This window comes from Betta splendens, chromosome 8, assembly GCF_900634795.4.
Source record: "Betta splendens chromosome 8, fBetSpl5.4, whole genome shotgun sequence".
In the NCBI taxonomy this organism is placed as follows: Eukaryota; Metazoa; Chordata; class Actinopteri; order Anabantiformes; family Osphronemidae; genus Betta; species Betta splendens.
In genome coordinates, this window is record NC_040888.2 from 10,023,468 (window position 1) to 10,037,188 (window position 13,721).

The 13,721-nt window shown below is 46.4% G+C and overlaps 1 protein-coding gene and 1 long non-coding RNA gene across 3 annotated transcripts; one reads left to right on the forward strand and one right to left on the reverse strand.

Moving 5' to 3' along the window:
* Positions 1-1,690: 1,690 nt before the first annotated feature.
* LOC114859873 (uncharacterized) lies at positions 1,691-4,221 on the reverse strand. Its single transcript, XR_003786561.3, has 3 exons — positions 4,084-4,221; positions 3,667-3,790; positions 1,691-2,405 (listed from the first exon to the last, which is right to left on the reverse strand). It is a non-coding gene; the product is annotated as an uncharacterized LOC114859873 (long non-coding RNA).
* Positions 4,168-13,490, forward strand: ppl (periplakin). Of its 2 annotated transcripts, XM_029157918.3 has the most exons (22): positions 4,168-4,309; positions 5,824-5,929; positions 6,020-6,174; positions 6,260-6,380; positions 6,519-6,644; positions 6,750-6,791; positions 6,877-7,038; positions 7,125-7,232; positions 7,310-7,405; positions 7,495-7,617; positions 7,705-7,851; positions 7,954-8,105; positions 8,196-8,305; positions 8,480-8,637; positions 8,721-8,899; positions 9,040-9,178; positions 9,382-9,575; positions 9,696-9,846; positions 9,929-10,012; positions 10,098-10,217; positions 10,341-10,433; positions 10,549-13,490. In XM_029157918.3, the coding sequence occupies exons 1-22, from the start codon at positions 4,260-4,262 to the stop codon at positions 13,216-13,218; spliced, it is 5,286 nt and encodes a 1,761-aa protein (XP_029013751.1). In that variant the 5' UTR covers positions 4,168-4,259; the 3' UTR covers positions 13,219-13,490. The 2 variants fall into 2 exon arrangements, with proteins under 2 accessions (XP_029013751.1, XP_029013750.1); XM_029157917.3 differs by having other exon boundaries at positions 7,705-8,105.
* Positions 13,491-13,721: the final 231 nt, after the last annotated feature.

A 13,721-nucleotide genomic window follows, 5' to 3' on the forward strand; every position in this document is an offset into this window, starting at 1 on the left:
TTGGATTAACAGGACGTTCTGGAGGCTGATGATGCAGATGATGATGATGATGATGATGATGATCCTCCACACGGTCCAAACACATTCAAATACAAATCATTCTAAAGCAGCAACAATTCTCCAAACAGCCACTAAAGTTTCCGTCCATCCACCTACAGTTACAACAGCTTTGATGATGAGATAAACAGGTGTAAATGTCTTCCTGTCTCCACTGCGATTGCTTATGTGGCGTTGGAGCCGTATTAAGATTCAAAGGTTTTATCCTAGAGGGAAATTGTTTTGCCTTGAGAACAGAATGACATCTGTACAAAAGGAAAACTGACCGTGATGAATCTGAAGGCGTGACATCTAGAAGAATCTGGTGCCATGGGCGAAGCTCTCACAACAAACTAATTCATTATTCTTGTTAGTTCTCTTCATAGTGTGAGACCTGATTTTTACTTTTACCTGCATTTAGATTTTTTACAGTTGCTCCAGATTGAGTGACCCTGAGTCAGCTCAGGTCTGCTTTATGTCTGTGGTCAGATTACAGAGTTGAGTATGACTTTCATTTATGTGTTTGAATGCTGTTACTTTACTAATCACTCTTTACTTTCTGTTACTCCAAATATATTTCTACCAAACGGAAAGACGTCCACGCAGATTTCTCCACTTTCACATCTGACAGCTTTTCTACTGGCGGCCACTGATTCTGACTGTTTGTGCCTCGTTGTGTTGCTGTCACTCATCATCATGAGGCCCGCGGGCGCCTCGGCTGACGGTCCTGGACAGGTGGCCAGAACTCATCACAGAACCGCACATCGCCTCAGACATCCACTCATTCTCACACTCACGCCTACTGACAGTGTAGACTCTGTCTGTGGTTTGTACCACAGAAAGGCTTCCTGGTAACGACACCACGACCCCTGCTTCATTTTCATGATTGATTAAACAGCAAATTACAGCCTAAATCATCAGTACTCTGCTCCATACTGGTGTGATTGACACTTGCTGGACGTGATAAGTAACAAGTCAGACCTTTTTAATGCTCATTTTGACAAATCTAGCAAATGCAAAAGAACTGAATGCACTTCTTGTGTGTGTGTGGACAGTTTAACGATATCAGTGTATATGTAACCTGTTGTAAAGTTACTTCTGCGAAAGTTAAAAAATACAGAGATGAATAAAATAGGCGCCTTCCATTAATACCAACCATTATAAAATAACAGAGTGTTCACATGCATCACCCCAGACATGAATGAATCTACGGCTCCATAGTTGTCATACATGTCATACCACGGCTGAACCCACCTACAGCAGGTAATAAAGCTCTGATGACAGCGGGTCACACCTCCCTTTGGAATGTACACTGCAGGCTTGGCAACATGCATGAGCTTCGGTTGGATCAGCAACAATAATCTGCTTCACGGTATCCTATGGAATGAGAATCGTCCTGGCCAGGAAGTGAACGGATACGATGATTTATGATTAGCTGTCATAATGAAGGGAGTAAGTTATAGACTAGCGTGCAGTAGAGATATATATATACAATATATATGCAAACCAATGGCGTGGTTCACATACCAAAGGCCGCTGCAGGTAAGGGGCAAAGGTGATGAGGGAGAGGTGTGAACATGGAGCTATTTAAGCATTTGAACACCTCACAGGCAGATGCTGTGTTATTACAAGAGACAAGTATTCACTCAAAATGTCTCACCCACATTTTTTTCTGGTTGTTACAACTCTATAAAAACAGAAGGGTATCATGGACAAATGGACAAATTACATGAATGACAGTTAAAAGAGCCTGAAAGCAAAATTAAAAATACTCGATATTTGTATTCTATACAATCACGACCACCCACAGAAGGATTTAATGAGTGACCGCTACAATTTGCTTTTCAGGAAATCTTCAGCTTCTAGATATGAACACTTCACGCCTACTTCTCACAAAGAGAATCACCCTCGTCAGTTGGAAAAGCAAATGAAGCGCTACTCAGTACTCACGCCTTATAAACATCACACCACCTTGGACATAGTGTCAGTCTGGACTCAACTCCATTCTGAGTTCATCTCTACTTTAAGTCTGTCAGTTCAGGACTTTCCCTCTACTGGTGCCCAGTGGCCCATGAGGATTGTGTCACTGGTGATGGGCATAATTGGAGTTACTCTGTCATTCCTCACACAGGAATTAAAATAGCAGTCAGGCCAATTGAGCTCAGAGTAAAGTGAACTTTATTGCTGCCTGTTGCAGCCCAGGCCGTGGATCGGTCTCTCACTGAACCACACCTTTACCCACGATCAGAATGTCCCAGTACCAGTCCAGCTAGATGCTCCAGCCTGAATCAGCCTCCCAGTCAACACCCTGCTGGAATGCTCTGCCACGACAGTCGGCCTGAATGTCAGGGTCTGTACCTGCAGGTCGGCTGTAAATAGACAAGGTTTACACAATCAAGCACCAATCACACAATTCGAACACACACGAAATGTTAAGACTTTACTGATCCCATGATTAAATAATGGTTTAAGTCTAACAAGTTTTAGATCTAATAATTTCCCAGCTGTCACTAAGAGGCTCAGTACTGTGATTTTCCTGTTTATTCCTTCAGATTTACAAATAATGTATAATTATATTCTAGTATTTAGTTCACTTTCTAGCTGCCAGGTTGTCTCTGATGCCTCGCTACAACCTTGGTGATACCTTGATCCAAAGTGCAGATCCCACCACAACCTAAAACCTTCTTTCACATTCTCTCTTCAGGCAATAATGTGGCTCTCAAAAAAACATCAGCAACAAACCGTATGATTTTAGAGGCCGACCCAGAACCAGGACGAAGTGTAAAAAAAAGGGCCATAACCTAAAAGCTAGTCATGAAGTTGCTGCAGGACTCCCACCTGGACAATTCTAGTTCTGGAATATGGACGTCCAACTGGCATCTGTACACATCGTTTATAAACGAACGCCTCTGTTCAGAATTAGATTATAATGTTCCCATTATGTGGGGATGAGTCCTTTACATTACTTACGACCCAGCACCGCATAAATAAACTCATGTTAACGTGTGGGCTTCCTTCAAGCCCACCTTCAAGGCTGTTCTCAGGTTGGGCTGCGTCTAAATCGAACAACTGGTGTTGCAGGAGTTTATTCCTGTGATGGAGCTGTTCGGTGTTCTTTAGGCAGGTTTGGCTCCTTTTATAGGTGCATTACTGTGCTAGTGTCTCATTCCTGTGCTTGGGCTGGGTAGCATAATCTAAACCATACAATCTAATTTCTGAGCAGGGCAGGGCGACAAGTGTGCATGCCTGAGCGATGGAGAATGTCTGTTCAACAAACCTCAGTCGGACATCAGCCATAACTGGAGGTACAACCTGAGCCAGGATGACCTGGATGACTAATTCACAGCCAAAGGCTCCACATAACAAAGGATCTGAGCCATTTAAACTTGATATATTATTTAAACCCTAGCATTATATGAAGGCAGCCCAATGTTAGGCTTAATGTGATAATGTGATGTTTTATGGCTCATGACTTCTCCCTCACCTGTACACACACACACACACACACACACACACACACACACACACACACACACACACACACACACACACACACACACACACACACTGCAGGAGTCCTGGTATCACTAACGCAGTGTACAGTGACACACACACACAGACAACACTCACAAAGGAGCAGACCATCAAGTCTGACTGGTTCGGCCGGTGTGGCCCTGGTTTCCACACGCCCAAGAAACTCTCATCCACCACCCACATCAGGTGTGTCCTCTGTTGTTAGGGCTTCACAGGTGACCTGTGTCAAGGGAGATTTAACAATACAGAGGATAAATATTTAACAGATTTTATTCTTCCTCCATTAGGTTGTTACATTACAGCAAATAAACTACTTTTGATGCTTCTTTTGCTTGTATTTATGTTTTATTACAATCCAATAAACTTGAGTCTATTCAGTGTTTGTGTTTTGGGGGAACTGTGCATAGCACGTAGTGCAGAGAGTTGTAATCCAGTGTTTATTGTAAATGTGCTTGCATGAGTAAGGTGAGCGGAGCGGGGCTGCGGGGCGGGGCCACGCTGCCTGACAGGTACCGTAAAAAGTGGGCGTTCCGGGCGGGGAGCCGCACAAGGTCGGGAGTTTTGGGAGGACAGGTGCTTGTGGACGTGGACCTGAACAGCAGCGGGGTCGAGGACAGCACCGAGGCGCGATTCACCTGCTCCGCTTAGATTGTTTCATGTCAGAAGCTCGCTTTTGCTGACCTGGCAACATGTTCAAGAAAAAGAGCAAGTCCACCGCGATAACGCCGCAAACATCAGCGTAAGTAGGAGACGGCGCTTTTCTGCGCATTGACTTCTTGCTGCTGCACACAAACACTGAGATGGATGGAAGTGACGGAGCACATAAAACACACAGGTGGCTGTGGTCTCGGCTTTAATGGCTAATATGACAAAGTGTTGACAGGTATAGATTGGATTGCATAATGGAAACTCGGAGCGAGGGTGTGGCTGCAGGACTGTGTAGTAAAGGTGCAGTTTATGGTTTGATAAATATTAGTCTGTGCTCCTCGAGGCCACGAGTAAGGATTTGCTCGTATTTCCCAGTGTGTTGCTTCATTATCAGCGATCCCTGCGTCATTGGATTTTCATCTAAAATTAACAAACGCCAAAAGCGCCACTTCATTCAGAATCTGCAGAACGCATTTACTTCAGGGAGGCCTGTTTGTAATTTGCAATTCATTTACTTACTTATGCTCGTGATCAGTCATTGCATTTGAGATGGGAAGCACGGAACCATGTCTGTCCCTCAGCTCCAGAATGGGATTTCCAGTCGTGTTCACGTCTTGCATTAAACAAGTCCTTCTGCACCTGCACTGTGTCGGTAGCTCACACTCATCTTTCTTTAGAATCCGCTTCCGTCTTCGAGGTTTGTAGCTGAGGAACGTGTGCCTATCTGTACAGTGCGTGTTCCTCGTACTACAGTAAGTGTGTGCGTTCTGATGTGACAGAAAGTTCCCTCAGGGTGTTTTTCATTGGAAGGAGCTCAACAGACAAACTACTTGGACTCCACAGAACATGCAGTACTAGCTCTGACTTGTTGTGTCAGTTAAAAAAGGGCCACGAACAGACGATACTGCAGTACAGTTACTGTATATAGTATATAGTTTACTGTTACACATTAAAGAGTGCAGTCTTGTGGGCAATTAACGGCAATTAATGGTAATAAAGTATAAATTGGTTCGGATGAGCATAGAGATTAGAGTTGACTTATTATTGTTTCTTGGGTGTTTTACAACAAAACCACAGCTTTTAGTGTCACAGGGTCACGCAAACATAATATTTTCTGTCTCGAAACATTAGTGACATGATACAAAGTATGATGCAGTACTTTGACCAGGTGTGTCTGCAGCACGGCCAAGGCTCGTTCCCTTGAAGGATGACATCAGCTGGAAACAATGTTCACACTGTCTATACCGGCACGCGTTTGTGTTGGATTCTTTACATTAGTGTTCATGTAAAAGCTCACGGGTGTGGTTTTAAAAGAAACCTTCCAGTTTCTGGTCTGATGTAGCTGCAGTAAGGCGTCAGACACTGCTACAGTGTTGCAGTGTGCCATGCACATTGGCATGCAGTGTGTAAACGGTAACCATGGCAACCTCGTTCACCATAAACCGAAAGATCCAGAGTTCCAAGAAATTAACCTTTTTAACATTGTGATCCAGTAATGACTAAAAGGTGTTGATACAGTGTTTAGTGGACAACAGTGACAACCTGTGGTTGCAACAAAGCATGAAGCTGTGTATTTACTTACATATTGTGTCCTTGGTGTTATAGTTCCAGCACTCCTTCCACAGAACTCAGTGTTCTGATAGAGAAGCTGCAGAAGAATGCTGATAAAGTGGAGAAGAACATTTATGATGTTGAGCAAAACCTCAATAAGGTAAAACCGTAAACACTTTTCCAAACGTCTGGATAAAATGGGTAAAATTAAAATATAAGGCATTATTAATTTTATTTAACATTGCTGCAGGATGTGAATAAGATCAATGAGGGGAAGCAGCCGTTGTATCAGGATGACACCAACAAGAGAATCCTCAATTCTCTGGATCTGCTGGTCGGTTTGGATGACGACGCAGTCAATGCCAAGCGCCTCGGACATCCACAGGCCGAGATGATAGAAAAGGAGTGAGTAATACTTTGAACGTGCAAAATTAGTGTCCGAGAAGTGATAAATGCGCAAAGTACAATGTCTGTGTGTGCGTGTGATCAGCATGAAGCAGCTGCGCCACCGAGTGACAAAGCTGAGAGACGACCATGAGCGGATCTACCACCTGGTCCGTACGGAGGGGACGCCCACGATCAACTGGGGCAACATGATGGATGAGAAGCAGGTACGATGCACGTCTGCAGAGTCAACACGCTGCATCACACAAAGCAGTTTATATGTTTAGCTACAGAAACAAGTAGCAAAATATTCCAAACCATCGACACGTGGACCGGCCTAATGTGGGTTGTGATTTCTTGCATAGAGCAACTTAGACAACAAGGGCTTTGGCCAAGACCTGCCGTCTGTGGAGAAGGAGGTGGAGGAGCACAACATTTTCCACAGCGAGGTGGAGGCTCTGGCGAGTCACATACCCACCAGTGGTGACAAGGTACAGCCAGAACACCACAGTTAAACAAAGATTGGAAAGAAAATTAGACATTTATGCGATTTCAGTTAAGGTGAAATGTCTTCTTGTTTGCTGCTGTGTTTCTAGGAATACGTCAGTAGTCTTCAGAAGCAATACAATAAACTGCTGGTAACAAACACACGTCCACCAAAAAGCACCATTTTTTTTAAATTTCCCAAAATAAATATACTTAAAATTATTTTTCTTCAACAAGGCCAGTTCCAGCGCCCGTCAGCATGACCTGCAGACCTTACGGGACTACATGCAGTCCTGCACCAATGAGCTGTACTGGATGGACCAGCAGGCCGACGAGAGGATCAACTACGACTGGAGCGACACCAACCTGGACTACCCGGCCCGCCAGAGGCAGTACGAGGTCGCTGGGCCATAGGCCGCGCACAGGAGGAAGAACCAGAACATGACCTGCAGTTCACTCATCACGTCCGTCTGTTCCCTCCACAGAACTTTATCGGTAAATGCCTGGAGTCCAAGGAAGCCACCATCACTAGTCTTAACGAGGGCGGGGAGAAGCTCATTGCCGCCAACCATCCAGGAACGAATGTTATTGAGGTTTGTTCATCTATTCTATTAGATAAGAGCTTAACGTAAGAAGGTTCTCCACTAACGTAGTCCCGCCTTGTTGTCAGGCTCACATGGAGGCCGTCCATGCAGACTGGAAGGAGTACCTGAACCTGCTCATCTGTGAGGAAAACCACCTGAAACAAATGGATGAGTACCATAAGGTTAGAGATCCAAGCCATGCACAGATATATTATATACTCCGATTGAAGAGAGGTGTAGCTTATATATATATACACACGTGTGTGCTTAGTTCTACAAGGAGGCCCGTGACACTCAGGACCTGCTGAAACAGCTGGATATGGACATCAACCAGAAGTACAGTCCAGAGTACAAGGACGTGTATCAGACCGAGGGTCTCATCAGGGAGCTGGATGTGAGCTCACATCTTCACTCACTGTCCACGACACGAGCCAACGTTTGACTCCAGCCGATAACACGCTTTCTTATTGTGTGTATGCAGGACCAGGCCAAAGCTGTGGACAACTTTGACGATCGCGTCAAGGCTCTCCAGAAGCGCAGTCTGCAGGTTCTGCCTCTCAAGTACCGCAGAGAAACGCCCCAGAAGCTGCTGCCCGTTGAAGCTCTGTGTGAGTTTGACACAGACGAGGTACGTATCTCTGAGACCACCTGCCAGTACTATGATATGTACAAAACATGCTATAAGCTAATGTCGTATGATCTGAACCATGGCTTCTGGGATCAACCACAGGGGCAGATTCTGCGTGGGGAGCGGTACACTCTGCTCCGCAACAACGGGCCCAAATGGGATGTGAAGGACGCCGCCGGACGAAAGATCACTGCCCCAGCGATCTGCTTCTTCATTCCTCCCACTGACCCCGAGGCCGTGGCCATGGCCGACAGGTGAACACCCCCGCTGTGCAGAAAAGCAGGACTTCCTGAGATCGGTCATGTCCCCCGTGCTTACGGTCCCGTGGTGTTGTGTGCTCGTAGCGTAGCCAACCAGCAGAAGGTGGTCAAGCAGAAGATGGGCAGCAGCAAGGCAGCGCTGGTGAAACAATACGATGTCCTGAAGAAGGAGAGCGGGACTGGTTCAGCAACAGGTGCCAGCACATCCACCTCTGCTTCTATGTTATGCTGGACACTGGTGTATGATGACCAAACACACACACAGCACTGCGCAGAGCACTTATTATGGGTCGAAACCTGTGAAGAGCAGTAGTTGTGTCTTTAAACCTATTCAAATACTAAAGTTCTTGTTCCATGTGTGGCCTTAGACAAGGGGGAACAACAGTGTCGCCAGCTGATGGCAGGTCTGGACAAGGTTGTCAGTGACCTGGACAAACAGGAGAAAGCCATTTATGCCAACGTGCGCCCCCCACTGGAGCAGAACCGGCCACTGCAAGACAGCAAGGACCGTCTGCAGGACATGAGGGTGGGACCTCCACTCCTTTTGTTTCAAATGGTGCAGCAATAATGTCACAAGCCAGAACTCACAGCCCATTCGTTGTCTTTTAGGACATTGCCGCTGCTGTCAAGAAGATCGAACCAGAAAAGGCCTCTAAGGTGCAAGAAGCAAACAACTTCTTGGCTTCGAACTCAAAGTGTGCAAGTGCTCCTCAGCTTTACAGCAAGGTGGACGAAGCCAACAAGAAGTACAGCAAGGTGGAGCAGCTCCTTCAGTGCTCCCAGGAGAAGTATGGGCCTTTTGATGCGTTCAGTGTGTGTGCTCTATGACATTCCTGTTACTGAAATCATTAAAACATGGTTTGACTGAGTTTTAACTACTTAGTCCAAGCCGCATGCATTTATTCCTGTTACTCTGCTTTTCTTGAAGACTAAAAAATTCCAGCGAGCTGGAAGCGTCTCTGCAAAATGGGAAGACTGTTCTTTCTGCCTACGAAAATAAACTGGCGAGGGAAGAGGTGGCACCTGCTGATTTAACCTCGCTGGAGAAGACACAGCGGGAGCTCGCAGTACGTCAAGACTCAGCTCTCACATTAGTGTAAAATGTAGTGACACACATAAGAGACATTGTTAAAGTAGAAATACATGGATCGATGCAAATTGTGCTGTTTAATTGTTGCTCACACTAAACTGCAAAGAGACAAATACCCACACACACTGTGTGGTTCCATCACTGACAGGTCTACAATAATAAAACATGTTCTCCTGTCAGGACATTGCCACAGACCTGAGGTCAAAAAGGTCGGTGATCACTGAGATGGAACAGAACCTGCGTGCGTCCAAAAGCAGCTGCGATAGCATGGTGAGCAAGTTCCAAGAGCACTGCCCCGACATCGACAGGCAGGAGGCTGAGGTCCAGAAGCTGAACCAGCGCTTCAACAACATCAACAAGCAGCTCGACAGCAGGTGAGGGCGTCGGAGCGGGCAGCAGAGAAGCACTGAGCATCTGGAAAACGGCCGCTGAAAAGCACGGTGCACACATACGCCTTTGAACTCAGCTCCCTTTCGTGCCGATGCGTCTTGCAGGTCCCAAAGTCTGCAGAGAGCCAAGATGTCGTACACCAACTACCGGAGCGACTACGACAACCTGAACAGCTGGCTGTCACGTGTCCCGAACTATGAGCCGCGTGAAACCGATGATGTGAGACAAGTGGAGACCAAACTCAGGAATCAGAGGGTAGGAGTAAATGATAGAGTCATACTTTGCATATTATCTGTTGTAGAAGAAAGTAACCCTAAAATATGTTTTTTTTATACAGAACCTGCTCTCTGATATCACAAGAAAGCAGTCCGAACTAAATAATGTCTCAAAAAATGCTCAGCAGTACCAACAAGCCGTCAAAGTAAGATATTTCACATTGTTTGTACCACGACATCCACTAACATGAAGGTGAAGGTTTACTTCATGCATTTTCCTCGTTTGTCCAGGACTATGAGACGGAGACTGATAAGTTCAGGTACATGCTTGACCTTGAGGACGGCATTGTTCCTCAGCCTTATAAAAAGGCGGGCCGACTGGAATCACCTGCAGCCATAGTAAAGGCAGAGGTGAGCGGTGAAGGCTTCTATGGCAGAAATATGATCAAGCCACAATTTCAGATTTTGTGTCTTTATGAAAAAAAGACCTGCAGAAATTTAGCAATTTATTTTATGTGGTTCCATCGTTTATAGGAAGCTGCTATTGAGTCCAAGTTTACTGAAGTGAATGCTGTAAACAAGCAAAGGTTACAGAATCTTGAGTTTGCAGATAGTCTTCTCAGACAGGTAAGATACCTAATAATAATAATAATAATAATAATAATAATAATAATAATAATAATTACAGCAATAATGTTAAATAAGATTAAAAAAACAGTAATAATGTTGTCACTCTGTGTAGCAACCTGAGGTGCCTGTTATCCAGGCAGCAAATGTCAAGTTAAATGCGGCTGCACCAGGAGAAGAGCCGTGGAGAATCAGAAAGCAGCTGGAAGATGAGATCCAGAGGAGAGAGCAGATACAAAAAGAAACTCAGAATGTCCAGAGTGAAATCTATATCCTCGAAGGACAGAAGCCCCAGGACACAATCGTTAAAAAGGAGCTGATCAAAAAGGTCCCTGACCCCCAGCTGGATGAGGAGGTCCATAAGGTCCAGCAGAAACTGTCAGAGGAGCGTCGCACCACCCACGTCCTAGAGAATGACCTGGAAGTACTGAAGGTCAAGCTGCGTGGTATCGAGACTGAAGTCAAGGAAGGGGCACAGCAGTATACAGTGAAGGAGGTCCTGCGCATAGAAAGAGACCGTGGTCAGGAGGAGGAGCTGCGGAAGCTCCGGGAGGAACTGGATGAGATCAGAAGGCATAAGTTGGTGAAAGATAATGAGCTCATTCAGATTCAGAAGCAGGTGACTCTTCTGGCTGAAGAGAAGAGCAGGGAGCAGGAGGTGATCACCGAGGAGGAGGTGATCAAAGTCCAGAATGACCCGCAGCTGGAGACGCAGTACCACCTGCTCCTGGACAGGAAGCAGAAGGAAATCGATAGTCGAAAGCATCTGGAGGATGAGCTGAACTTTCTTCAGGATAAACTGCGACGGCTGGAAAAGGAGAAAGCTATGGCGGAGGAGAAGATCTCCATCAAGGAGGTGCTTCAGGTGGAGAAGGATGTGACGTTGGAAAGGGAGGTCCAAAATCTGAGAAGACAATATGAAGATGAGAAAGCCAAACGGAGGTCATCGCAGAGAGAGAAGGCTGACCTCCAGAGGAAAATCACAAGCCTGGAGGAGGAGAAGTCCAAGGTTATTATTCAGGAGAAGGTTCGGGAAATCGTCCGTCCCGACCCCAAGGCTGAAAACGAAGCGGCTAATCTCCGACTCGAACTTGTGGAGCAACAGAGGCGCTTTAGAGACGCGGAGCTCCAGCTTAGATCTCTGCAAGACGAGCTGACCATGCTGAGGAACAGAGGGCCTCAGGTGGAGGTCAAGGAGATCATCAAAGAAGTCATCAAATATAAGACCGATCCACAAACCGAACGGGAACTCGAGAGGCTTCGCAATGAAATAGTGGACAAAACCCACCTGACTGAGAAATCAGAGCTGGAAATCCGTCAACTGAACGATGAAATACAAAGGTGGAAGGATACCAAACCCCAAGTTCAGACAAAGGAGGTTGTCAATGAAGTGATGCAGTACAGAGAAGACCCCAAAACCAAGGAGGAGATCGAGACTCTCAAAAGGAAACTGGCCGATGAACAGAAGAAACGTCTTGACCTTGAAAGCGAAAGGTTGGCCCACGAGGAGAAGATCCGACTGAGGAGGTTAGATCTGTCCCAGGTCCGTGAAAAGATTGTTCAGCAAGAAGTGGTCAAGATGGAACAAGACCCTCTCCTCAAGTCCGAGTGCGACACCTTCGAGCAAAACATCAGCAAGGAGCAGAAACAAAAGGAGAGTCTGAAATTAGAGCTGGTCCAACTGCAGCGGCAGAAGACGGAGTTGGACCTGCAGCTGGAGGAACTGGAGCGCGAGCGCAAGGCGAGGCGCGACGCGGAGCTGGAGATCCAAAGGCTCCGCGTGCGACTCAACGAGCTGGAGATCCGCGACAGAGAGAACCGCGAGAAGGTGACGGTCAAGCAGAAGGTGGTGCTGCAGCAGGACCCCCAGCAGGAGAAGGAACATTCCATCCTCAGGCTCCAGCTCGAGGAGGAGCGGCACAGGCGAACGCTGCTTGAGAAGGAGCTCAACGTCCTCATCCAGCAGCAGCTCACCTTGGAGAAGGTCGACGTCAAGGAAAGAGTCGTCCGCACCGAGAAGGTCCAGGTTGAAAGAGACCCCGAGGCGGAGATTGAAATCGATAACCTGCGGAGGACACTGGAGGAGGAGAAGCGAAGGCGGAGGGAACTTGACCAGGAGCTCATCTCCCTCAAGACGAGGCTCTCGGACACAGAGTTTTCCCACACCAAGTCTTCTAAAGAACTGGACTACATCCGCGATGAAAGCAACCGCCTCCAGCAGGAGAACCAAAGGCTGCAGAACGAGATCCGCAAGCTTCGCTCGGAGATCGAGATCACGAGCAAAGAGACCCGGCTCATCACCGAGTCGGCGCCGAGGGAGAGCGGCAAGAACCTGGAGTTGAGGCTGGACTCTCTGCAGAAGGAGCTTTCGGAGCTCAGGAGCATAACCCAGCAGAAGGACGGGGAAATTGAGAAGCTTCAGAAGAGTCTGACAGCAGTGAGGATGAAGAGGGAGCAGAGGGAGAGCCACCTCCGCAGGTCTATCGTCGTCATCGACCCAGAGACGGGCAAAGAGATGCGCCCAGAAGAAGCTTACAAGCTGGGGCTGATCGACTGGAAGATGTTTGTGAACCTGCAGAGCCAGGAGTGTGACTGGGAGGAGATCTCGGTGAAGGGCCCCAAGGGAGAATCCTCAGTCCTACACGACAGGAAGTCTGGGAAGAAGTTCTCCATTGATGACGCTCTGCGTCTTGGGAACATCACCCAACGCCAGCTGCAGCAGTATATCAACAAGGAAATCTCCATTCAGGAGTTTGGTGTAATGGTGTCAGGAAAGAACAAGTAACTAAGGAAGCAGTCTGGTTTAGTTCTTTCATTATACTTCTTGTCTGATTAAATGCTACGGGGAGGCAGATTTTGACTTTTATATTTTATTTTTCTCCTTTTGTTTTCCTGGCATGACCATGAATTGATATTAGCCTAAATGATATGTCTGCTTAGCTGAGCTTTGACTTCTTGGGTACCAGGGCTGAAAACATGTTAAAATGTCATTTATTTCATTTCCTTGTTAGGATGTGTGCTCTGCAACCTCAATAAATGAACCAACAAACTAAGAAAGCCTTGCAGTTGTTGATTAACTTTTATCGTATGTATTTTGTTGTAAAGTGGTAATAACTAAGTTTAAAACAGTTGTATAACATAGTGTTAAATAATACTGTAGGTTAGTCTCTGTGATGTGAGTCAGTAAACAGTAGATTTGTGTTTAATATGACACAACAGAGCACTGAACTGGAGAGGGTCATGCTCGGTATTAATCTTCACAGAACAGCAAGTCTGCTTTTATTTTTT

Excerpts from the sequence above, each read along its gene's own strand:
- ppl (XM_029157917.3), top strand. The coding sequence starts at position 4,260 with ATGTTCAAGAAAAAGAGCAAGTCCACCGCGATAACGCCGCAAACATCA. Across the intron at positions 6,381-6,518 it reads ACATGATGGATGAGAAGCAG|AGCAACTTAGACAACAAGGG; the intron begins GTACGATGCACG and ends TTTCTTGCATAG. Across the intron at positions 7,618-7,704 it reads GTCTCATCAGGGAGCTGGAT|GACCAGGCCAAAGCTGTGGA; the intron begins GTGAGCTCACAT and ends GTGTGTATGCAG.